This window comes from Symphodus melops, assembly GCF_947650265.1.
Source record: "Symphodus melops genome assembly, chromosome: 6".
Taxonomy (NCBI): Eukaryota; Metazoa; Chordata; class Actinopteri; order Labriformes; family Labridae; genus Symphodus; species Symphodus melops.
The window spans coordinates 28,093,982-28,117,343 of record NC_136696.1 but is presented as its reverse complement, the minus strand read 5'-3'; the positions used below and the strand labels follow the sequence as shown (position 1 = coordinate 28,117,343).

Sequence of the window (23,362 nt, the reverse complement as noted above, 5' to 3'; positions counted from 1 at the left end):
GGGGACAGAAATCTCTGATCAGACACTTTTGAGGTGATTGATGAGGATCAGAATGAACCATGAGTGACGGGGGAGGAGGAGGAGAGTTCATTATCGCCCAACGAGTTTCTGTGCTGCATCAGTTTGAAGCTGGCAGGCTTTTCCGTTCACGTCTGACTGACGCGTGTCCATTTGAACGAGACGAGCCGACCTTCAGAGAGAACACACGTGTGAGATTTTCGACAGTCCACGAGAACTTTACTTACATGACATAATTCACTTTCAAAGACGGTGAGCGTAACCCTGTAACCCGTGTGAGTCCACTGTACCACGCCGCCTCACACTCTCACGCCTCTTAATTAATCCGAGAGGCCTTCTCCCGAACTGCCGGAGTCAGTTAGAGATGCTGGATTATCATAACAACAATAACACCATGATAGAGGCCACACCCCCAGCGACCTGTGGCACAACCACCAAGCACCCATGTCCTCACATCCCCCACGAGTCAGCACTGTGGACTCGTTAGCGTTGCACTAATTGGATGCGACACGGCGCACATGCACAAGACCGACTGGAGGTCCGAGCGGGCGCCGGGGCCCCGCCTCCTTAATTAATAAACAAAGAAAAGAGAGACGTTCCCTCAGGAGGATTTCTCCCTGACTTTACATATCTTAAAGGAGCCAAACTCAATCAAAAGGATTAAGATTTGGAGGCATGGCTTGTCTGGAAAAAAAAGATACTTAGGGAGAAAACTCATCAGGTCTTAAAGATGTCCTCAATGTGACCCCGTGTCTGTGAGAGGGGCTGACGACGAGCCGCTCACAGATTCATTGTGTGCACGGAGCCTGAATATCAATCAGCTGAGAAAAACAAACATTATGAAGTCAGACTGGTCGTTCAGATCTTTGAAGCTGCCGAGAAGCTGTGAGGCGTTTAAAGGAGGAAACGTGTCGTAGATTGAAAAATTAAAATCAGAGCTGATTGAAAAAAACAAAAACATGCAGATGGATGGTTTGTTTTCTGTCTTTCACAGAGTCACAGGAGATAATCATTGTTTGTCTCAGTCTCACTGAGTACACATTAACTCAGATGAGCAGACAGGAACACACTGACCAACAGAAAACATGATGCAACAGGTTCATCATTCACCTGAGGACTGCTGGCACACTCAGCTCTTCTAAAACTTTATTATTCACTCGGGCTTTACAGAAATATTTACTCTGCACACATTCTTCCTTTAGTTGTTTTTTTCTTTAATGAGTTATTTTACATTCTTTATCTTTTAATTATGTACAATCTTTCTTCTGTTCTGTTTTCTTTATTTCTGCTGCATCCTTTCCTTAAGCTTTGTTTTAATGTATTTGTTTTCTTTCTCGCCTCGTCATTAGAGCAGGGACATCGTAGCTCCTGATAGCTGATAATTGGGTTTGGCCCCGCCTACTTTTGGGGGCGTGGCCAACAAGTACACATCAGGATTTTTTTTTTTGGAGTTTCCTCCATGTATGAAAGTCCTGTATGTGAGGCTTTACTTAATTGGACCAATGAGGAGCTTTCAGGATGTGGCGTGCGCTGCACTGGCTGCAGGGGCCGGGCGCACAGCGAGAGGTTTTTTTGGAAAATGTGGACAACATGAGCTTTTTATTCTTTATATGAAGAGAGGCTTCTTGCAGTTTCCTACCTTTGTGTAAACAGTTTCCTACCTTTGTGTAAACCTCGGCTGAACATTGTAACCCTGGTAACGATAGTCTCCTGTGACTCTGAAAAAAGATCGATGCTGCAGTTTAAAAACATGCACAAGCACAGAAAGGTGAAATGTGACAGAGTGATACGACGTACAGGTCTTGACGGCGGATTCGGTGAAAAGAGAGAGAGTGAGAGAGAAAAAGTGTTTCTACCCCTCGACACCCGAGGGTCCAGTGTCTGACGTTGGGCTAGCAGCTGTGGCTTAATAGTGAGCCGTGGCTAACCAAGCAAGTTGGCAGAGCGGACAGCAGAGGGCAGCACTGTGCAGGAACAACCACAGGTGACTGTTAGTTTTCAGCACTGAGACTAAAAACCACAAGCTGTGAAGCTCAAAAAGGACGAGTTAGCAAGGAAGGCAGGAGACTAGCGCTATTAGCTAAGATGCTAGGATTACACGTTATACAGATGCTACGTTAGCACAGGTGAGCTACATTAGAAACTTAAACAGAACACACGTTACCTCTTTCGTAATCTTTAACACATTTCATCCATAGATTGGGAGCGTTAAAATCGAGCGGAACAAGTTTTTATGAATCGTTTTTCACAAGCTGGTCGAAACACGATACGTTAAATTAGGGCTGTCCAACGAGTACAGTTATTAAATCAAGATTAAACAACTTTTAATCACGTTTGAAATTCTGTTATTATGCATTTTATTTTTCCATTTTTGCGCCGTCTTGAGCTGGCTACAGAAGACACGATTTTCAGATGGTAACGGATATTTACAACGAGGGAGAACATCAGACATCAGAGGTTAGTAAGACATCAAAGACAGGAGATCTCAGACAGAAGAAACTCGCCAGATAATAAACGTGACTTTAGAAGAAAAAACTAAAATGGACGACGATCGACATCGTTGCCGTCTGGTTGTTTTTGTGTTTTGCAACGAAAAAAAAGAAAATCTGCTCTGATCGAGTTCAAATCAAGTGGCGGGGTTTGGTTTTCTACAATTACTTTACTTCCTGTTTTTTCTGATTTATTTCATTTTATTATTTAATTGTATTTTATTGAAGTACAAATTCCTCGTATATGGAAACGTACTTGGCAATAAAACAGAGTCTGATTAAGATTCAAATCTACTTTTATTTTGAAAGAAACAAGGCAACTTGTGGACGTGAAGTTAAACCCAGAAACAGGCAGTGGCTAGGGCTTCCATAGCGAGGTCAAACAGCTCAAAGCTATCAGAGCGAGGGCTCAACTATGGTGCACAGAAAGGGCCAAAAATAACACAGGATCAATAATAATAATAAAAACAGTGATTTATAAATACAGACAGCCCTAATTTAAATAAACTCATAAAACACTCACTGACGCGCTCAACGTCTGAAGAAAGACTTACCTCTTCTCTCGGAGTTTCTCGATGTATTCAAACTTCGGGGTGAGGACTCCGTTTGAGGTGATGACGGCCTTCAGGAGAAAAAGACAAGAAGAGGAAGAAGAAGAGGAAGCATGATTTGAAACTTTTTATAACCTGCAAAATAAAACAATACAAGTCTATAAATCCTTTCATTACACAAGTACCTTGTCTTTATTTGAAAAAAAAAAAAAAAGATACATTTACAGACAACGACCGATTTGCAGCTTTGTGACCATTTACAAAAGCTGAAGTCACAAAAAGTTAAAATCTAACTGAGGTTTGCATCCAAAATCTTCTGCTTACTTCTCATAAATCAATCTTTAAAAAAGCTCAGAGGAAAGTCATTTCAACATTTGCAGCTCAAACACATGAATAAATTTATAAACCAACAAAGACCAGAAACCTTCCCAGCAGCCTCCTCTGCTCCGAGCGTGTGTTTTTTAAACTTACGTCTCTGACTTGCGGGCTGAACTCTTCCTCATCCAGCGGTCTGGTGGCGTCTGAAAGCAGCTGACAACGACACAAACACTCATTAAAAAATTGACAGCGACAAAAAGACAAGTCCCGTCTGTCCGGTTTTATCAGTTCACCGCGGTAAACCAGCAGCAGCGCTCTCCCATAGCAAACCAGTAAGACCAGCACCTCGACACCCGGCGGTGACGCCCTCACCGCACCTCACACCCAGATCAGACCTCTTACCATCTCCCAGACGAAGGGGAAGAGCCGGTCTCCAAACGACTCTGTGGCTTCGAGGGGCAGCTGGGCAGGAAGGTTATCGATGGAGCACATGAGGATCCCGTTTCCCGCCACGCTGCAGAGACACACAAACAGAGCACCTGCACTTCCTGTGTGTACACGCAACAACCCCAAACACAGATATTGATTAAGAGTGGTTAGCCAATAGGATGCTGTGAAGCAAAATCAGCTGGCCGTCAGCTGATGATGAGGGGGTCGCATGTCATCCAAACAGAGCGTGACCCCTGAGCGAACGCGCCGCTGGACAAACAGAAGAGATACGAGGAGCAGCTGCTCGTCCCCGGGTCAGACTGCAGCATGTCAGTCCTCCATGTTTGGAAACAGAGGTGACCTCTAGTGACGTGTTAAAAAACGTCACGCTCACGCGGCGGAGTACCTGTCGTGGTCGATGTGCTGGTCGGCGTCGTACATGCAGAAAGGCTTGTCGATGGTGGTGCACTCGTTCATGAACTCGATGGAGCCGCCGGTGTCGGCGGAGATGTCGCAGATGGCCAACAGTCTGTGGGGGGAGAGAGAGAGAGAGAGAGAGACGAGGAGGTGTGAGGGAGGGCCGAGCGACAGGCTCAGAGCAAACACGACCGATAACCTGACGAGATAGACGTGTGACCTCTGGACGCTCAGCAACACACACACACACACACACACACACACACACACACACACTAAGTAAATAAGAGAGAGAGCTGGCGCTCCTGGGATAAATTCGCCGTACTTGTGAGGCAGCCCAGGCGACCCCCCGATGGCCGGCGGCGGGACTTTTGGTGGTCTTATCAGCCTCTGGGCGTCCGTTCGTCGGAGGAGTCGGGGCGTGTCCGGGTCCCAGTAAATCCCGTTGATTAGACAGGTCGTGTACGGCGCCACCTGTGGACAATACGATGCAACAGTTACAGCCGGGACGCTTTATTTATGTCCTCCAAAGTCCAGACAAGAACTCTTACGTGAAACATAAAACACTAATGAAAACTGCTGAGTCATCATTTCTGAGCCTTCATACACGTGTGCTGGTGACCTGTTCTTCAAGCTGGTTAAAAGAATATTGATATAAAGAACCCGCCAATGATGAGAAAAGTCCATCCTCTCCGTCTTCTGCCTGCTCCACTTTTCAGAAAATGTGTGCTCAAACAGGCCGTTTGGAGATGTTCCCTTCATGACATCACAAAGGGCAGTAGCCCCTCCCCCAGGTGGGTGACACTCCCACAGCTAGGTGTTTGTTCTGCCCTCTGAGTCTGCCTTCTCACCGTAAACAATAGGACATGGAGCCAGAAAGCAGCGAGTACACCCGAGCCCTTCCAGAGAGGGGGCGTGGTCAGACACAGCTCATTTACATATTTAAAGCTACAGACACAGAAACAGCCTGTTCTGAGCAGGGCTGAAATAGAGGGGTTTATAGACATGATCAAATACAGGATCAGAGTGGATTTACAACAACACACTTCACACACATGATCAAGAGGAGCTGCAATAACATGTTTAAAATCAGTGGATAGAAATTAACCTCATTTATATTAATCAAATATGAGGAATAAATGATCTTTTTGTTACTTTCACAACCTCTGGGCTCATCCTGCACGACACTAATTATAGAAATGGACGGCACAGTCACTGATCTTAATGTTGCATAAGTGTTGAAACCACCTCTCCAACTGGCGAGTGTGTGGATAGAAATAGAGGACGAGGACTGAGTGACGGACAGGAGCAGGTGCAGGTACGGGGGGGGGGGGGTAACTCGGGGGGGGTTAGTGAAGGGGTGGTGGTGTTGACGGAGGAGGAGTTAAAGGGAGCAGACTCACGCTGGTCCTGAAGTTCGACGTGTAAAGCTGCGGGACCTTGTCGTACTCCTCGGAGTCGAAAAGGCCGTCGCTCTTCCTCATCAGGTGGTGATGTCGGCTCAGGACGGTGGCGTACACTTTGGTCATGTCTAACAAGGAACCAACGACACACTCTTAACCAATCATTTACATCACACATTTTGTTTCTTTGTTTTTATACGTTTACACAAGTTTACTGGTCACACGGGTCTCTCAGGCGCAGACTGAGCTCATTAAAGTGCGTCCCACTCGTCAGATTCTGCAGTATTTATTGAGCGAGATAAGAACGCTCGTCTTCTTCTCGTCGATGAAGAAAAATCTTTTCCTTCATTTCTTACTGTAACCGCTCCGTCGGTAAAACGGGAGCTACGGCTCCACACACTTCGTCGTCCCCCTCGGACTCGAAGTGCCGCCGAACACAGAACGAGAATAATAACGCATGTTACCCGTAAAGACAAACATCTGCAAACGCGTGATAATTCAACATCAGCGCGCTCACATATAACCAACATGGCGTGCTGCCGTGACTCAGTTATGAGGTGTGTTCGGGGCTCGCTCTCCGTGTGACACGTTGTCACTTAAAGATGGCGGCAGCCGGTCGCTTTGAGTCTGTGTTTCTCTTTAAAGAGGTCGGAGGAGCAGGCTGCAGCCACGTCCGTGATGTGACTGAAGCTCTGCACCGCGAGCGTGGCGTCGACAACGACAGACAAGGGGGGGGGGGGGGGGTGGGGGGGGGCGCACCTCCAGTCTTAGAGACCTCCTTCAACTCGTGAGGCTCCACGTACTCAACAGGAAGCTCGTTGATGATGTCTTGAGCTCCCTGCAGGAAGAAGAAGAAGAAGAAGAAAAGACAATTAAGAACTACAACTCCCAGAATCCCCTCTGTGTGCTCCCGGATGTCCGAGATGTTTTTTTCCCCCGTTGCGCTACCTTGGAGACGTTGCCGGTGCCGGTGAAACAGAAAGTCACGGGGCCGATGGATTTGGGCAAGAGGCCCATGGAGATCTCGTACCCACAATCCCTCACTGAGTGGACGGCCTGGCTGACGTTCCTGTAGTTATGAGCCATGCCGATGTGCTGACAGACAGGAAGTGATGACAGAGACACAAGGAAGCAGGTTCAGATTTACACTAAAAACGTCAACAGAACAGAGAGGAGCTTTTTATTTCCTACGAGCACTCTCGTCATTTTTATCCTCAATTTTTTCAACATGTGCTCGAAGTGCAGAAAAATAAAAAAAAAACTGTATTTTTTTTTATTTTTTTACAGATATAAAAGAATAAAAAATAAAAGTGCATTTCATGTATGACACTCGCGTCTTGTACCCACAATCCCCTGCGTTTGACCCACGCATAAACGACAGAGCATGCAGGAGAGAGAGAGAGAGAGAGTGAGTAACGGAGCGGTGTCGTCAGTGTAAACGCTCGGTTGCCATGGAGACAATGGGGAGGGAGGTGCATGCGCTCTTGCATGTCCCCGTCGTTAGCTGGACACAAATATTCAACCTCAAAATGTTCAAAATGTTCGACCGAGGGGGGAAAACACTCTCTCACCATGAAGGGCGTGTGGTGTCCGAGCGCCAGGAAGCGCAGCCCCAGTCCGTGTAAGATGTTGATCATTCCTGCGAAAGCAAAACAAAGAATCAGACTGACATGTGACCCCGTGACCTTTCACCTTCCAATCAGAGGCACTAGTTGATCTCTGCACCGCCATCCATGGTGGTAACAGCGGCAAGCACGGCGCCGTGTATGCACGTGTCTGACTGCGAGTACGCGAAGCTCCCTCGCTCCTCCTCACAGAACGGGGACGCCAATATTTACGCCCACAGTGGAATGACCGTGAACGCCTCGCGGGGCAAAGAGAGTCGGCGGCCTCGAAGGTCGTGGAGAGGAAACCGTGAAGACGCAGAAACAACCGAGTCAGGTGTTCGTCTCCATGGTTACGGTCAGAGACGACACCCGCAGCTGCCACACACTCGAGTGACGGAGAAAGAAAGGAAAAAAAAAAGAGTCTCTGACGGAGCGCGGCGAGCGCGGAGCAAGCTGTGGGAACGAGAGGGCGAGACTACGATTCAGACATACCTGCAACGCCGGCCCACTGACCGAACGCCACGAGCCGACTGCCGCTGGCGTTGGTCATCTTCTCGTAGTCGATCAGACGAATCTCCTGAGGGAGAGAATCATCATCCAAACTTTAGATTTCGAAAAAACAGATTCTAGTTTTGTTTCTGCGGTACAGCTTGTGAGACTTTCACAGTTTCAGATTCTGGTCTGGGGGCAGACCTGGTCCCGGAGAGTCCGGGGTCCAGGGATCAGAAGCTCTCACCTTCTTCAGCAGGTCCTCCAGCAGCCCCATGTTAGCCTCCTGAGCTTTGATGGTGTGGGAGAAGAAGGCGTACGTCTTCCTGGGAATGAGCTTCTCCTCCGGCGGCCGTTTGACCCCGATGATCAGCGACGCCTCGGAGATGTCCTCCTGGATGATGGCGCCCGCCGTCCTGTAGTACTGCAGAACAAACGCACCTCGACCAATCAGACGCCAGCCTCAACGTTCACGCCGATTCGTTTGTAGGGTCGTGGTCGAGCGACGTACCTTCTCGTGGATGGCTCTGCTGTTGGACGGTTGCACCAGGACTTTGACGCCTTCGCTGGTCAGCTCTTTGATGTGGCGTGGGGCCAGCGGCGCCCTCCTCTCCCACGGGTTGATGTCCTCTCTGCGGATGGCCATGACGGCCTTTTTGTGCTCATAGCGCTTCTGGCCGGGGACGCAGCTCAGCGTCCCCTTACCGTGGTGACTGATGATTCTGAACATGACTGCACGCCACCCGCCTGCCTGCTCGCTCAGGACAAAGACACGGCGCCACACGATGCTGAGAACGCCACGTTCAACAAAACGTGACGGCTCAGCACGTTCAGCTACGCAAGATCAAAAAAACACTTTGTGAGAGAATCTTGTGAATATGAGGGTGCGTTTGCACGACTGGAGGTCTGATCAGGTTTGCTGCTGGGAGAGAGCTGATTGGACAGACTGGGAACCAATAAACACAGACACACACAACCACCATCGTCTTCCCTCATCATAATAAAGCCCCGCCCAACCGCTGTGAAGCCATTTCTTCACCCGCTTTGAACACGGACCGAGCGAACGCTTTACATGCGTTTATCAGTAACCAGGTGCTGCTACCTTTAGACCAGGGGGGCGGAGCCTAGAGAAGATGGTAAACTCTTCATTTGAGGATAAACGGCCTCTGTGAACATCAAAGACTCGTATTTTAGTGAGGGTGTGTTAGCCAATCAGAGACCAGGGAGATGTCATCCTTTTACCCAAAAATAATATAAAAAGTAAAAAATGCAGCTAGCAGATCCATGCTAGCAGTTTCCCTCCGTTTCCATTCATTATGCTAAGCTAACCCCTGAGGCTACATATTAATGTCTTATCCGCAGGTGAGCATTTCACAAAGGTCAAGTTGTTCCTTCACGTTCAGGTCTCAGGCTCCTGAAGGGTCCCGGGTGTGTAGGTTTTTTTTGGGACCAACAGGTGGTGCAGACCTGAACCTGAAGAGTTCACCAGACTTCATAGAAAAACCAGGACAAAATAGTGAGCTGTGATTGTGACTGAATGACCGACGTTAACACGTGCAACTCACGCATGCGCAGCAGGGACTATTAATAACATCAATATGAGACATGTCAGGAATGAAAAACTCACAGTGAATAACAACATATGTTTTTAAATGTTAATGTCACGTCCGGGGAACACTGACTAAGACTCAGTCAAACAGTGAACCGGGTTTGGTGACGTCAGTGGTGGATTAAAGCACACGGGTCGGTCTTCAACTCTGCAGTCGGTCGAATAGTTTCACACTCTTTATCAATGAATCGATACAGTGGCTCGGTGTTCATGCTGCGCGTGCTTCAGGCTCACCTGGTTTTTAACGGTTACAGGTTCAGCAGCACGCCGGCTCGTGGCGAGGAAACGTGGCGGCGGTTAACTGACAAACACCGGAGAGTCACATAGAGGTGAGACGACTTCACACACATAAATACACACACACACACACACACACACACAGGAGAGGAGGAGTGTCAGGAGCACACCCACGAGGAAGAGTCAGACGGTTCCGGTGGGAATTTCAGAATTAAACTCGATTCCGGCTTACTTTCTGTTACTTTTCCTTATGTAGACAATAATTGAAATGAATTAATAATTAAATCTACGGAGCCCCTGAAGTCCAAAAAAGGTGTAAGAAAAAGTGTTGTTCGCGCGACAGAATTAAAAAAAAAAAAAAAAAAGAAGAAGAAGAAGAAGAGATGAGATAAGATAAAATACTATAATCCTTTATTCATCTCTGAACTTTAATTTAAAACCGAAACAAATATCTAATAATTTTTTTAAATGTGTATTCTTAGTTTCTTAGTCTTTCCTCATGCCTGTGTACACATTTCAAATCTATAATAGGTCTATTGTTATTATTATGATTATTATTATTATTACATAATTTAAACCAATAATGTAATTGTGCACTTTATCTAAATCTAAATACCTCGATCACAATTTATGCTTTTTGGTGAAGTTAATTCACTGCATTACATTAATATTCAAACTCTGAATTTAATTGAAATGTAAATTAATGCAATTAATATCAAACAGAAACAAACATTCAATAATAATAATAATAACAATAATAATGCATGTTTAGTACTGATTAATACAATTTAACAAGAAGGAATTAAAATATAATAATATATCTGTGCTTTTGGACCTGTTAAGATTAAACTGTGTGTGGGTCACAAATTAGACAAATAAGTGTAATAAAAAGAAAATACACAGTGTTTTAATGGAGGCAGCGTTGATTTTTTTTTTTTGATGTAATGTACTCTTTATTTGGGTGTTTTAACTGTAAAATCAATGTTATTATCCGCCTATGATGTAACTTTAAATCTGTGATTAAATTTAATCACATTTATTCTGAAGTTCAAACTCTCCGTGTCCGTTTTGCGCCTCTTTAGGAAAACTTTAACTTGAGACGTTGGTAACCTTGTTGTCATGGGCAACTCATCCCGCGTAACCGGCGTTAACGCCATAGTGACGTTTATACCGTCTTAACCTTCATAAAGTAAACAATCATCTCGTAATTTTATCAAACATAAAAAAGAGGAGGTGTAAAAGTTGATAAAATATAACACCGGGCGAGGGCTATGTGTTTGTCACCACCCTTGAGAGCTATACAGAGGTTAAAACCGAGCGCTCCTGTTCCCTTGGGATTGCTGCATTCAGGTGCTGCTCGGGTGTTCCAAGCTTCCCAGTTTTCCGACTTAACTTTTCACGTGATTTCCGCTTGGAAAGTTGAAAAAACAGCGTTGATGTGACGAAGAAGACGTGTGAAAGATAAAAGTTATATGTGAGCAAAAAAAGTTGACGTGCTAAACGTGAATTAAGAGAAAGTTTGTTAGCATTAACGCAACATGTTTTGCTCTCCGATTTCATGACGATTCTGACGTCAATTCGGGAAGTCAGGCCCCTTCATTCTTTTCCAAGTTTCCGAGTTGTTGTTTCGACTCGTCATGGGCATTTTACAACTTGGAATCACGTTTTTCCAACTGTGCCCGACGCCACATGAATGCAGCATTCCTGCGCAACTACTGAAGTCTCTCCACCAATGAGCGTGCAGAGATGAGGAACGGCCTCTCTCTTGCGCAGCCGTCGTGCTTTGATGAAGTTTTGAAAACCTTCAAAACAAAAGCAATCACACTCAGTTTATTTGATTTATTCTTTTCTTCCCCTCATTAGATGTCTGCAGCTCCCAGAAGAAATAAAAAATACTAAACTCCATAATGACAAGAACTTTTTTTTTTTAATATAACAGTGGTACAATTTAAAATAAATATAATAAAACACTTTTTTTACAATAATCCTGAGACTGACATAAACAATAAAAAACAGACCGAGTGACCAGAGATGGGGAGGTGAAGCTACAGCGAGGAGAGCGGGCGGGCGCTCTTATGTCGGGACCCGTGTTTGTTTCCTGTGTCAGATTGAAAGGTCGTGACAAAAATAATGAACTACATAAATGACCCTTTGTCAACAGCAATGGCGGAGGAGAATTGTTTCCTTGGATTAAAAATGTAAAAATATTCAGCAAACAGAAACATTTCAAACAGACTCAACGGTCGCTGTAAGGGAAGAGGAAGTGCCTTGAGACAACTTCCTGCGTTTCACACCGGCGCTCTTTTCCAAACGTAGCTGAAGATGAATCCTTTGTGGAGGCCGATGTGATTTATGGCGTCTTTGTGAATAGATCGTGGGTGCTGAATCGTAAAGTGTCAGCATTACCCCTGTGTTTGTCTCGGGTCAGAACTGTTCTGCTTCACCTCTGCGACATCACAAGGTCTTCATCAGCCTCACATCCTGAGATGTAACTGAACAATAATCAAAACTAATCAGGACATAACTGGCCAATGAGCAGAGGGCAGTTCAGTTCTTCTGTCGAAGTCCAACACGAGTTCAGAGCGACAGAAATATCACAAACCCCGAGTTCAGAAGTGTCATCGGGTCAGTTAGAGGCCAGCGTCAGGGTCTGGGGGGGAGGGGGGGGGGGGGCGAGGGGGGGTCGTCCTGCAGGCCTTCACACGGTCAAGTTCAAGGATAAGGGTCGAGACTGGAGGTGAGAAACGGCCTGAGAGGAGGACGGGGGTTTCATCGTGGGTCACATTTCAGACGATGACCTCATCAAGAAAACTTCATCTCAGCTTCCTGGATTCATATCAGCAGCACACAGAGGTCAAAGTTCAGGGCTGATTTGTGAGACATCGTTTGATCTCAGTGTTTTTCATGAGAGGGAGGGTGCAGGTCTAGAAACACTTTTTTTTTTTTTTGTCAAAATTAAATTAATGACCCCCAAATTTCACCATAATTAAAACTCAATGAATGAAGATCCACCGAGGAGTTTGTGAGCTCGAATTTGATTGGTGACCAAAAGAAGGCGAGCTTGTTGGTCTGAAGTCGGGCTTACACACGACACGACAGGTTTGAAAGCATTGAAAGGATCGGGTGTTGTTTGGGAGCTTGAATTGTCTCGGCTTCTTCTGTTCTGGATTTCGAGCATTTTAATAGGCTGAAAAGAGTCCGAACATATTAAAATGAAAGTTTATAAAAAAGACATCAAAATCAGTAGCGGGGGTCGAACGTCCGCGCAGGAAAGAAGGAGTCGGATTCAGCCGTGTGAGAGGAGGATTTTCGGGGGTTTTACAGGAGCAGATCGCACGCTGAGATTCTAAAAAAAAAAAAAATTCCATCCGACCCCCTTCAGGACTGTGTAAACCAGGACTGTACGGGTTTTAGTTCCAGGCCTGTCGAGGCTCGCACGAGGACCTGATGTCAGTTTTTCTTTTCTTTTTCTTTTTTTGGTGTTTTTGCGGATGAGTTGGAGCAGCGGCTGCAGAGTCCGTGTTCAGGCCTGCGGGGGCGACTGCGGGCCGGCCAGGTCGTGCAGCTTCCTGATGTGCTTCTTCAGGTCAAAGTTCCTGCAGAAGCCCTTCCCGCAGGTGGGGCAGGTGAAGGGCTTCTTGTCGTTGTGCGTGTGCATGTGGAAGGTGAGGTTGTACACCTGGTGGAACGCCTTGCTGCAGATGGAACACTTGAACTGTTTCTCCCCGCTGTGCGTCAGCTTGTGGTTCTTGTAGTTTCCTGCAAAGACGGCAGAGGACGAGGAGTCAGGAGACAGGAAGACACGGTACAGTTAAAATCACCCCATCGGGAGGTTCTAAATCGAGCTCTGTGATTGGACGGTTGAATCATGACGTGAATGGAGGATTTTATTTTGTTTTTGGAAACTTGGAGAACAAACGTCTCTTTTTTTTTAATGACTGTGAACATGTGGCGTGCAGTGACTTGTCTCCTGCTGATAGAGACTGGAGAGGCTCCTTTAAGTTCTACTTAGAGCCTCCAGATCACAGACGGCGTCTCCTGCAGCATCAGAGAGAGAGAGAGAGAGAGAGGGACGAGTTTGTCTCAGGAAGCTCAGCGTGTCCACGAAGAGCTCGTCTCGACGTCTACAGAGCGATGATTTGAAAGCGTTGGATCAACGCTGCCTTGCTCAGGTGCAGGACACTTACAGCACCGGCTGCGAAGAAGGAGGAGCCACAGGACTCATCCCCGACTCCTGGTGCGTTCATGAACCACGGAGATCAAACTACTGAACAGCAGCGCTCGGCGTCTATGTGTCCCTGATGTTTTATTAATGTTTAGATGATTTATTCATGCAGGAAGTGGCGCCGCAACCACAAATAAAAGAACATTTAGGTGTCTAAAAAAAACAAGACAGGAAGTGTACTGAAATCTGTTTTTAAAACAGATTTAAACGTACAAACTATAAATTCAGATAACTAAGATATGAACTAATTCCGTGCACAAAGCGTCTCTCTGCTTCATCGACTTCTCACGACTTATTTCTCGTTTTTCTTTTTTTCGAACTCGTGCTAAAACAGTCTCTGCTGCTTATTTACATCTCAGTTAATTGTCTCCCCCGTTGCTATGGAAACAAGCCAATGATGATAGATGACCTGACAGATGTGATGTCAAGCTGTCTGTCCAACCCCTCCCTCAGCTGGATTTTCAAATTAAAGCAAAGAGTGGAGCTACATTTAAAACTGTCAATCGTTACAATAATTTGAGCCAAGTGTCAAAATAAGATGATGATGAAATAAAAAGGGATTGAGTTCACTGCATGTGTTTTCTCTAAAATCGATATAATTCAACGATTTATGTGCTTAATAAAAACGTTAAATTCAGAAGTGTGAAGAGTTTTATTCTAATTTCACAGCCTTCAAAATAAAAGCACAGAAACGCTCCCTTTGCTTGAATGAACACATTGGCTCTAAATGAATCAAATCCTTTTTTTCTCACCTTTCTGATGAAATCCTTTCCCGCAGAACTCGCACACGAACGGTTTGTATCCCGCGTGGATGCGCGTGTGCGTGTTGAGCGTGGAGCTGCGGTTGAAGGCTTTCCCGCACTGGTTACACTTGTGCGGTTTTTCCTGAAAGACAAAAAAAAAAAAAAAAAAAGCGAATGTTATTACGGTGCAAAAATAATTTAATTATTAAGACCTCAGGATCCAGAGCACGTCATGTCTCGTTCATATAAGCAGCCATTAAATGTGTGTCTGCCTCGTGCAGCATTCATTTACAGCCAAATCAGGCTGAGTGTGCTCGAAGTTACCGTGTCCTTGCAGCTCAGTAGAAAATAAAACGATCACGTGATTGATGATGTAATAATTTGAGGAGTTTGGGGTCGCCACAGTTTCGTGAAGTTTAAGTGGGGTCACTTCACACCGACAGAGGAGAATACACACGAAAATAATACAGATATACTGAAATAAAATGCAAAAATATAAACAATGACGTAGTCGTAGTATTTACATTAAAACTTAGTCAGTAAATAATTTCACTAATAATAATTTAAAAAAAGTGTTGAATTCTTGTGCAGGATTAAAAGTGTTGAATGAGTGTGTCAGTGACGCCGCAGCAGGAGGAGCTCGAGGACAACAAACAGGCTGAGCAGCGCGCGAGGAGCACACACACACTTTCAACCAATCAGAGCGCAACAGACCGTGGGCCTTCTAAATGAATATCAATAATAATAATAATAATAATAATAATAATAATAATGATAATAACAAAGATGAAATGACTTTAGACCTGTCTGATGTTTTTTGGTGAATAAGAATAATTTTTTTTAATCTTCCATCTTTAATTAAAAACAGTTTGGTGTTTTTAAATTTGAGTCCTAACTGATGACGTCACACATCAACATTGTGATTAATTAAAAGCCCCGCCCACTCCTAATTAAAAAATCGTAATTGGACAGCTCTGCAGTCATGTCGTTGTTTTTGATTGACAGCTCTTTAAATATGGTTAATAGAAATTACAAATCAAAGTTCATCATGGGGTTTTTTTTGTGCTAACTGGAGATTTGTTTACATCCTGAGAAATCCAAACTTTAGTAATGAAGTTGGTTTTAATTTTTATTTTTAGTTCTGCTTATTCTACTAATATTTTTTTATACACATTTATGTATTTTATGAAGCATCTGAGAGAAACTACTTGGAGCACATTTTCCAGCTGCATCATTAAAGTGTTTCTGATTCTGGTGACATTTGACAGACATTTTTAATTTGGGTTCAAAAATAAGCGATCTGTTTTAGTCCCTCATGTAGGAGATCACCAATCCAATCACGATTACATCAACACGTGTCCCGACACTTTTCCTCTTCCTGTTTTCACTTCCAGACAGCTGATTCCTCTTCATTTTCCCTCCGTGATTTTCACTAATGAACTTTGGTTTTCACAGGAGTAATACATGAGACACTCAGCAGGGCATCAGACGGGGCCCCGTTAGGGAGGCTCCCTGAATGTGCACATTTAGAGCTACTACCGTGGTTTAAAGTTTGTCTGTCAGTGTGTGTGTGTGTGTGTGTGTGTGTGTGTGTGTGTGTGTGTGTGTTACCTGAGTGTGGATGATCTTGTGTCTGCACAGTGTGCTCGCCTGTCGGAATCCTTTCCCGCAAACTTTACACACAAATGGTCGCGCGCCCGTGTGCACGGGCATGTGGCGGGTCAGGTTGTAGTGAGCGTTAAACACCTGAGAGAGAGAGAGAGAGAGACAGAGAGACAGAGAGAGAGAGAGAGAGAGATGAGAGAGAGAGAGAGAGAGAGAGAGAGAGAGAGACAGAGAGAGAGAGAGAGAGAGAGAGAGAGAGAGAGAGACAGAGAGAGAGAGAGAGAGAGAGAGAGAGAGAGAGAGAGAGAGAGAGAGAGAGACAGAGAGACAGAGAGAGAGAGAGAGAGAGAGAGAGAGAGAGAGAGTGACAATAATCCTTTAAATACATATTGAACATATTTACGACAAAAAACATGAATATGGATTTTTCATCACATATTTTTCATACTTTCTTAACTATAAGGAAAGGGAAATGACAAGCTGCGAATAATTTCAAATTAAAAGCCTGTCATTATCAGGATTAGATGGAGGGATGTATCTTGAGGTTGTTTCCTTTGAAGGCAGAAAGAATCAAATAAAGATTGGAGAATAAAAACGACAACGTTGAGTCTTTGATTCTTAGATTGAGTCTAATTAAAGGTCACGTGAGCAGGGAGCATGTAAAGCTCTTTAATCAGATTTTAATTGACGTTTATTAGCCTTTCAAAGTAAAAGTGCATGGACAGCAGTCACGAGCAGAAACACGGCATTCTTGTTTTATATTAACGCAATGAAGTTAAAAATAACGATTTGTATGAATTTAGTGTCAGAAGCTATAAAATAAATATGACATATTAGTGAAGCTCGTTTTATTTATGTCTTTATTTATTTTTTGACATGTCTGCGTTGGAGTGGCGCTAAAATCTAGAAATGATATAGAAACAATAAAAGTGAACGAGATGACACTAAATGTTGACGCTCCATTTGTTCAATTCATTTTAATCCAGATTAGATTAGATTAGATTAGATGCATTCAGCTTTAAATTTAAAGTATATTAAAAATAGAATTATCAAAATTAGAGTCGAAAAAATACATTTTAATAGCAACTAAGAAAATAAATAAATAAAAGTAACTGTATTTATTTATATTTCATAAATCTCAGTTTTTCCTGCACGTGAGCTGAGTCTGTTACAATAATAAATCTGTTTTTAAACATTATAAAGACTGAACATTCATAAAACTCGTTTTCTTTTCATCTGTAGCTTTTTGTTTCTATATATTCAGAATGAATTCTACGTTAGATGATGATTATTGTTTCATTTAACGTGTCTTTATATTTATCCTCACGTCTTCAGTTTCTTTGATTAAGCTAATTAAACAGGCTAATAAAAGAACTGAAGCTTTCAGATGAATTCCCACAAATGACTCGGGATATAAAACATCTTTTTTCGTGGTTTGATTTGGATTATTCGCGAGTTTAAATAAATGTAGAAATCTGCTTTTATTTCGTTTTTTTCTCTGTTTTTAAAATGAATGATTAAAAAAGCCGACAGTTAGAATAAATCTGATTTTTTTTCTGTTTTAAATTATTCAAAATCCTTCCAAAGATCGTGGATCTCTGTGAAGATCTGCAGGACTTTTAGAGATGGTGAAGCTGAAAGCTGCTCCTCTCACCTTCCCGCAGACCTCGCAGGTGAACACTTTGGGTTTGTTGCCCGGGCACGCGCCGCCGAGCCGCGCGGCAGCAGCCGCGGAGCTCTTGAAGATCTTGTCGGTGAGGATCTGGTCCCGCTCCTTCATGAAGTGCTGGATCTGACTCTGAGACACCGGGAAGCGCTCGCCGGCCTGCTGCACGCCCGGTTTGTTCTTCTCAGCCATGAAGGCTTTGTGTCGCGCGCTCAGTAGGTACGAGGCCATGGGGTGCAGGTTCACGAGGCCGCCGGGCGGAGGGCACGCGCCGCCGTCCCCGCCGCAGTTGAGGTAACACACGGTGCCCATGGTGGCGGGGAACGAGGACTGGTTGACCACGCGGGGTCTGAACAGTTTGTACTGGCCGCTCTGGTTCCCCGACTCCTCCTGCTGGTTCTTATAGTTCAGCCCAAAACCCAGAAAGTCCGCGGGCGCGCCGAGAGAGGACGAGTCCAGGTGGCCCGGATCCAGCCCGGTGATGCTGAGCCGGTGGCCCGGCTCGTACCCGAGCGGCAAAAGCGGGATCATACAGTGCAGCGAGGACGGGCACACGTCGGGTTTCCCCACGGGAGCGGACTGGAACCAGCTGGGGAGCGGTATCGACTTGGGCTCGGGCGTCCTGGCCATAATCCGGTCGATGGAGAAAGCGAGAGGCTTGCTGCTGCTGCTGCTGCTGCTGCTACTGCCGCCGGAGGTGAGCATGTCGGAGACCGCGGGCTGGCTCCCGGAAGCCGGGGGGGAGCTGAGGATCCCCGCTGGGCGGCGGAGAGGACCGTCCATCAGCTCCGCATCAACAACAACGAGGAGCTGCTGGAGGGATGCCGGGGGTCGGAGCTGCTCCTCACCGGCCCGCAGGAAAGGGCATCATCTGCCGGGGAACCCCCCCCACCGAATATCCGGCCCCGTTCCCCCCGCTTATTGACGACAATCAGGGCGGCCGTGACTCGCTCGATAACGGCGTGCGGAGAGCCGAGACCTGCCGATCGTTACCGTCCAGGAAGGAGAGCGGAGAAGTGGATAATTTGTTCAATTCTCCTCCGTCGATTCTCTGCACTTGTCGCCGCTGGAGGAGGAGAGGAGGAGGAGGAGGAGGAGGTTGTCCCTCACTGGGCAGGACTCCTGGTCAACTGGAAGGTGTTTGGTAAATCCCAGGTCTCCTTGTGGTTTCTCGTGACATCATGTGTGTGTGTGTTTTTTCTAATCGCAGGAGGAAGACGCGCAGGAGCCGCGCGGGGTCAGGAGCTGTCAGAGGAGAGCCAGCCCTTTTTACGCACGCCTCACAGAAGACGGAGCTGTCATGAGGCTGAACTTGACTCAGAAAACGGATCGAGATATTGAACAGGAAATGGATTTCCAGTCACCGATCTGAGCCTGGGTGGGCTCTGGCTCTTTGAATCTCACACTTTCACTCCAGCGCCCTTTTTTTTTGTTTGTTTCTTTTCTTTTCTTTTCTTTAACGCAGCACATTTTTCGATGCCAAGAACAGAAAAGACTTTACCACACAGACTGAGAAAAATCTTTACTGAAGGAGACGCCGGAGAAATGACAAATGATCCGCGCGCGCTCGTTTTAACACGCTCATCTTGTTTTTTTTAGATGTCAGCGGATCTTTTTTTTTTTTTTTTAATACTCGTTGGACAAACAAATTCCACGGGATAAATCAGTGACAGGAAGCTCAGACTGAGAGGGTTTGATGCTGAGTTTGTCCTTCACAGGTTTGAACAAAAGATGGAGATAAAAGCAGAGAAGGCCTGAAGAGACGAGAGCGCGCGCCACAAACAGAGAGAGAGTTTTTAGAGACTTTTCTTAATATGTTTGAGGAGACTGAAACCTAGCTGTCTTTATTTAAAAAAAAATAATAATAATCTTAATTTAAGTACAAAAATCTTCACAGGAAAATGTCGGGGTATTGGTTGAAAATTATAAACGTTTTTTTTTTTTTACTTTCTGTTTGAAGGCGAAACAAAACAAATATATATTTTTCATAATAAATAAAAAAGAGCATTAAATCATTAAATCTTAAAAAAAATAAAAGAACAGCAATTAATGAATGAAGAGCAAACGAATTATTTAAGTCGTTTGCTTTAAAGGAAAACGTAACAGCAATTAATGAATGAAGAGCAAACGAATTATTTAAGTCGTTTGCTTTAAAGGAAAACGTGAAATCTGATTTTTACCGGAATGTTCAGAATAATAAAGAGGCCGCGAGCTCATCATGAAGAACAAAAACCCTTCAGCTTAAAAAAAAATACAAATCTTAGTACTGAAATGAAACATAAAAATATATATTAAATGAAATATTAAATGTTGAAGTTGATTCAAAAAGATGATTTTTGTTTGTATTTATTTGACGTTTTTTTTCTTGTGTAATATTTTTCTTTCATCATGAAACTGATTCGTTTTTTTCTTTTTATATTGTGCTAGATGTTTGTTATTTTGTCCTTGTAGATATACATGTAGTGTCAGTTTTATGTTACTGGATGTTAAATCACTCTCAACACACTCGGAGGCCTAAAATCGACCAGAGCTCTGTGTGACGTCACTGCACAGGAGACGTCAAGGTGTGGCACCTCGCACTATTTTTCATTTGGTCCTTTTCTGATTGTTTTGTAGCAAAAGTCAAAATCCTCACGTGTGTAAATAAACCTGTGAATAAAGACCGATTCTCAGTTTATGGTAACAAAACGTGTTTTCACATTTTAGCTTATTTATAATTTAATTTACGATATTCTCTTAGACTATTTTAGATTCCTGCACAGCTGCCCTCAGAGCAGTGGCGACTCTAGCGTGTGCTGGGGCCCCCAGGCAAAGCTAAGTGGGGGCCCTCCTTCATCATTGTCATGTCTGCCTTTGTCCCTGTAGACGGATCCGTCCTCCACACATTTTGATCTTCACAGCAATAATGCAAAGTTTGTTGGTTTCCTTTAAATTCCACAGACATGTTTTTATTATCTCTGAGGGTTCAGGACATTTATATGTTTAAGTCTCTTTTTTTAATCGCTCAGGTTTTTATTTTTGATTCAGGCCGGAGCTTCCTTAAATATTTGTTTTGGGTTCATGTTCGGGAGGGGGGACAGCCGTCATTGTTGTCAATGTTTTTCCCCCTTTATATTTGTCTGTGCATCCATCAACATTATGTTGAGTTCCTTTTATATTTGTCTGTTAGAGATTTTTCTTTTTGCGTCTCTATGGAGAGACAGAGTGATGGAGTCAGAGACCAGAGAGTGAGGAATTGAATCCAGGCCTAACAGTCTCCGTACATGAGGCGCGTGCACTAACCACTGTGCCACCAGCGACCCTATATTTGACTCTCATATTTAAACGCTTTGTTCTTATTTTATTATTTATTTTGAACTTTTTCTAATCTTGATTTCTCGTTTTGTTTTCTTCATCTTGTTCCTCTTTTTAAATTATTTATTTCATTTAATCCGTTATTATTAATTGCTTCTTGTATTCTATTTTATTTAAGTTATTGCTATTTTAGCCCTATTTGTGATGTTAGCTGTTTTTGCACCAATACAACAAGACATATTCCTTTTTATATGAAAATGAAAAAAACAATGAAAACTGATTCTGTTATTCCAGACCTCCCGACCGCAGTGCAGCTGGATTCAGCCACGTTACTCAGAACTGATTTCTTCAAGATCAAGATTTACTTTTTTTGTCCCCAAAGGGAAATTTTTCTTAGACTCTGTGTCTAAGAAAAAAAATCTTGATAACACTTGCAGCTAAAAGATCTCCACTTTGGTTCACTCCTCTTATTCAGACGCAGGATGAGGCACGAGTAGGGAACCTCCGAGCTCCGGTGGATACTATTTCTTCGTCTTCTTGTTTTTTTTTCTTTGCTGTTTTTACGTTGCATTAAGGTCACAACATGAAGGTTTGATTACGGTTGTATTATTGTTATAATAAAAAAAGGAGAGAAAGTCAAACCGTTTGAATAGTGTGTCCTGTGTTTGTCAGGACTCAGACTTCTTTTGTAGGAAAAAAAAAAAAGGCTCGATGCTCGTTTGAATGAGGACAGAAAAGAAGCTGCAGCTGCAGCAGACTCTCCAAGAAAACCTCCAAAGTGAAGGCGGAGTGGCAGAAAGCTTTACAGACCCATGCAGAGCTGGCTAAACACTGAAGCTACAGTGTCCACCACATGCACAGCTGGCTAAACACTGAAGCTACAGTGTCCACCACATGCACAGCTGGCTAAACACTGAAGCTACAGTGTCTCTACATGCAGAGCTGGCTAAACACTGAAGCTACAGTGTCCACCACATGCAGAGCTGGCTAAACACTGAAGCTACAGTGTCCACCACATGCAGAGCTGGCTAAACACTGAAGCTACAGTGTCCACCACATGCAGAGCTGGCTAAACACTGAAGCTACAGTGTCCACCACATGCAGAGCTGTGTGAGAGGAGGGGGCGGAGCCAGCTCTCTGTGATGATTAGAGTTTAGACTGCAGTACTCATTTTAAACACTAGGGGGCAGAGCTACATACTGCTCCTTTAAAGTCAAACAAGAAGCAGCCAAACATACAAACAAAAAACTAAAGTTTAAAAGAAATCCCCTCCTATAAGAATGAACAATATTGGATTGTGTTGCTTAAGTGTCTTGAAAGTAAAAAAAAAGAAAGAAGAATATTTAATAAATAAAATAAAACACTTGGTGGAAACACAGATGCTTTAAAAACACTTTTAATGACACTGAGATAAGACACCTGAACAAAACAGGTGCACGATAAGACGATATAAATATACTTCTTCATATACACGTTTGTCCTTTTTGGCCTTTGAACTGTACTGACACAAACTGGATCTGACGCTTCAAATAAACAGCAGCTTGTTGCACACTGACGTTACAGTTTATTTTCTCAACGACGACACACGAACGGACAGACGGCGACTGAAAGAGCGGACGCCAGTGATGAGACGCTTCCTTCCTCCGCTCACAGCTGATCAGATTAAAAAACTGATCCACGAGTTTAAAAAAAAAAAAAAAAAGTATATAAGTTTGGACTTTTCCAGTCAGGCTGGCACATTTTCTAAGACTTTGATCGATGTTGGATATGATGATGCACATCAGGCGGTACGAGCGTATCACTCCACACAGCTCAGGAAACGACAGTAAATATCACAAAGAACAGAGACAGCAGCAGACCGAGAACGACTTCGGCTCGTCGTCACTATTTGGCACAAATATTCTCCAGACTGGGAAACATCTTTAAACTTTCAATTTGATCAAGGAAGTGGTGGAGCTCTGATTTCTGTCGTCCTGCGTCCAGTTTTAAAAATGGCAGAAATCCATTTCTGGTTTTTCTTACGTTTTAAATCAGAAGAAAATAAACATTTGATTTTGAAACATCTCGATGTTTAACGAGTCAGTGACCTGCAGCAGTGCAGCGATATATTTGGTCTTCCAGGTTTCATTATAAAGTATTTATTTGTTTGAGACCTTATTACAAAAGAAACTGCTGAACGACTCGTCTGCTTCGTTAAAGTTAGCGTTAGCCGCTTTTGTCCCTTCTGGGCCTCCGTACATGTGTGGCTGTGTCTGCAGACAC

General features: G+C 44.1%; 2 protein-coding genes across 3 annotated transcripts in view; both read right to left on the bottom strand.

Annotated features, from left to right (window-relative positions):
* The window catches only part of aass (aminoadipate-semialdehyde synthase), a 134,571-nt gene that overhangs the window by 8,634 nt on the left and 102,575 nt on the right, over positions 1 to 23,362 (bottom strand). The window contains exons 2-15 of one of the 2 annotated variants that reach the window (XM_079345829.1): positions 9,565 to 9,668; positions 8,233 to 8,472; positions 7,969 to 8,145; positions 7,725 to 7,809; positions 7,197 to 7,264; positions 6,574 to 6,720; positions 6,385 to 6,463; positions 5,626 to 5,753; positions 4,548 to 4,696; positions 4,212 to 4,334; positions 3,779 to 3,890; positions 3,530 to 3,589; positions 3,062 to 3,129; positions 1,680 to 1,736 (exon numbers count right to left, since the gene is read on the bottom strand). In XM_079345829.1, the coding sequence (XP_079201955.1) occupies positions 1,680 to 1,736; positions 3,062 to 3,129; positions 3,530 to 3,589; positions 3,779 to 3,890; positions 4,212 to 4,334; positions 4,548 to 4,696; positions 5,626 to 5,753; positions 6,385 to 6,463; positions 6,574 to 6,720; positions 7,197 to 7,264; positions 7,725 to 7,809; positions 7,969 to 8,145; positions 8,233 to 8,451 (1,472 nt within the window). In that variant the 5' untranslated portion in view covers positions 8,452 to 8,472; positions 9,565 to 9,668. Of the gene's footprint in view, positions 1 to 1,679; positions 1,737 to 3,061; positions 3,130 to 3,529; positions 3,590 to 3,778; positions 3,891 to 4,211; positions 4,335 to 4,547; positions 4,697 to 5,625; positions 5,754 to 6,384; positions 6,464 to 6,573; positions 6,721 to 7,196; positions 7,265 to 7,724; positions 7,810 to 7,968; positions 8,146 to 8,232; positions 8,473 to 9,564; positions 9,781 to 23,362 lie in introns of those variants that run through there. The other variant, XM_079345830.1, reaches the window with a different exon arrangement.
* fezf1 (FEZ family zinc finger 1) lies at positions 12,601 to 18,589 on the bottom strand (the record flags this gene model as incomplete). The annotated part of the gene is made up of 4 exons (XM_079345839.1): positions 12,601 to 13,326; positions 14,545 to 14,677; positions 16,147 to 16,281; positions 17,795 to 18,589. The coding sequence occupies 4 exons, from the start codon at positions 18,587 to 18,589 to the stop codon at positions 13,091 to 13,093; spliced, it is 1,299 nt and encodes a 432-aa protein (XP_079201965.1). The 3' UTR covers positions 12,601 to 13,090.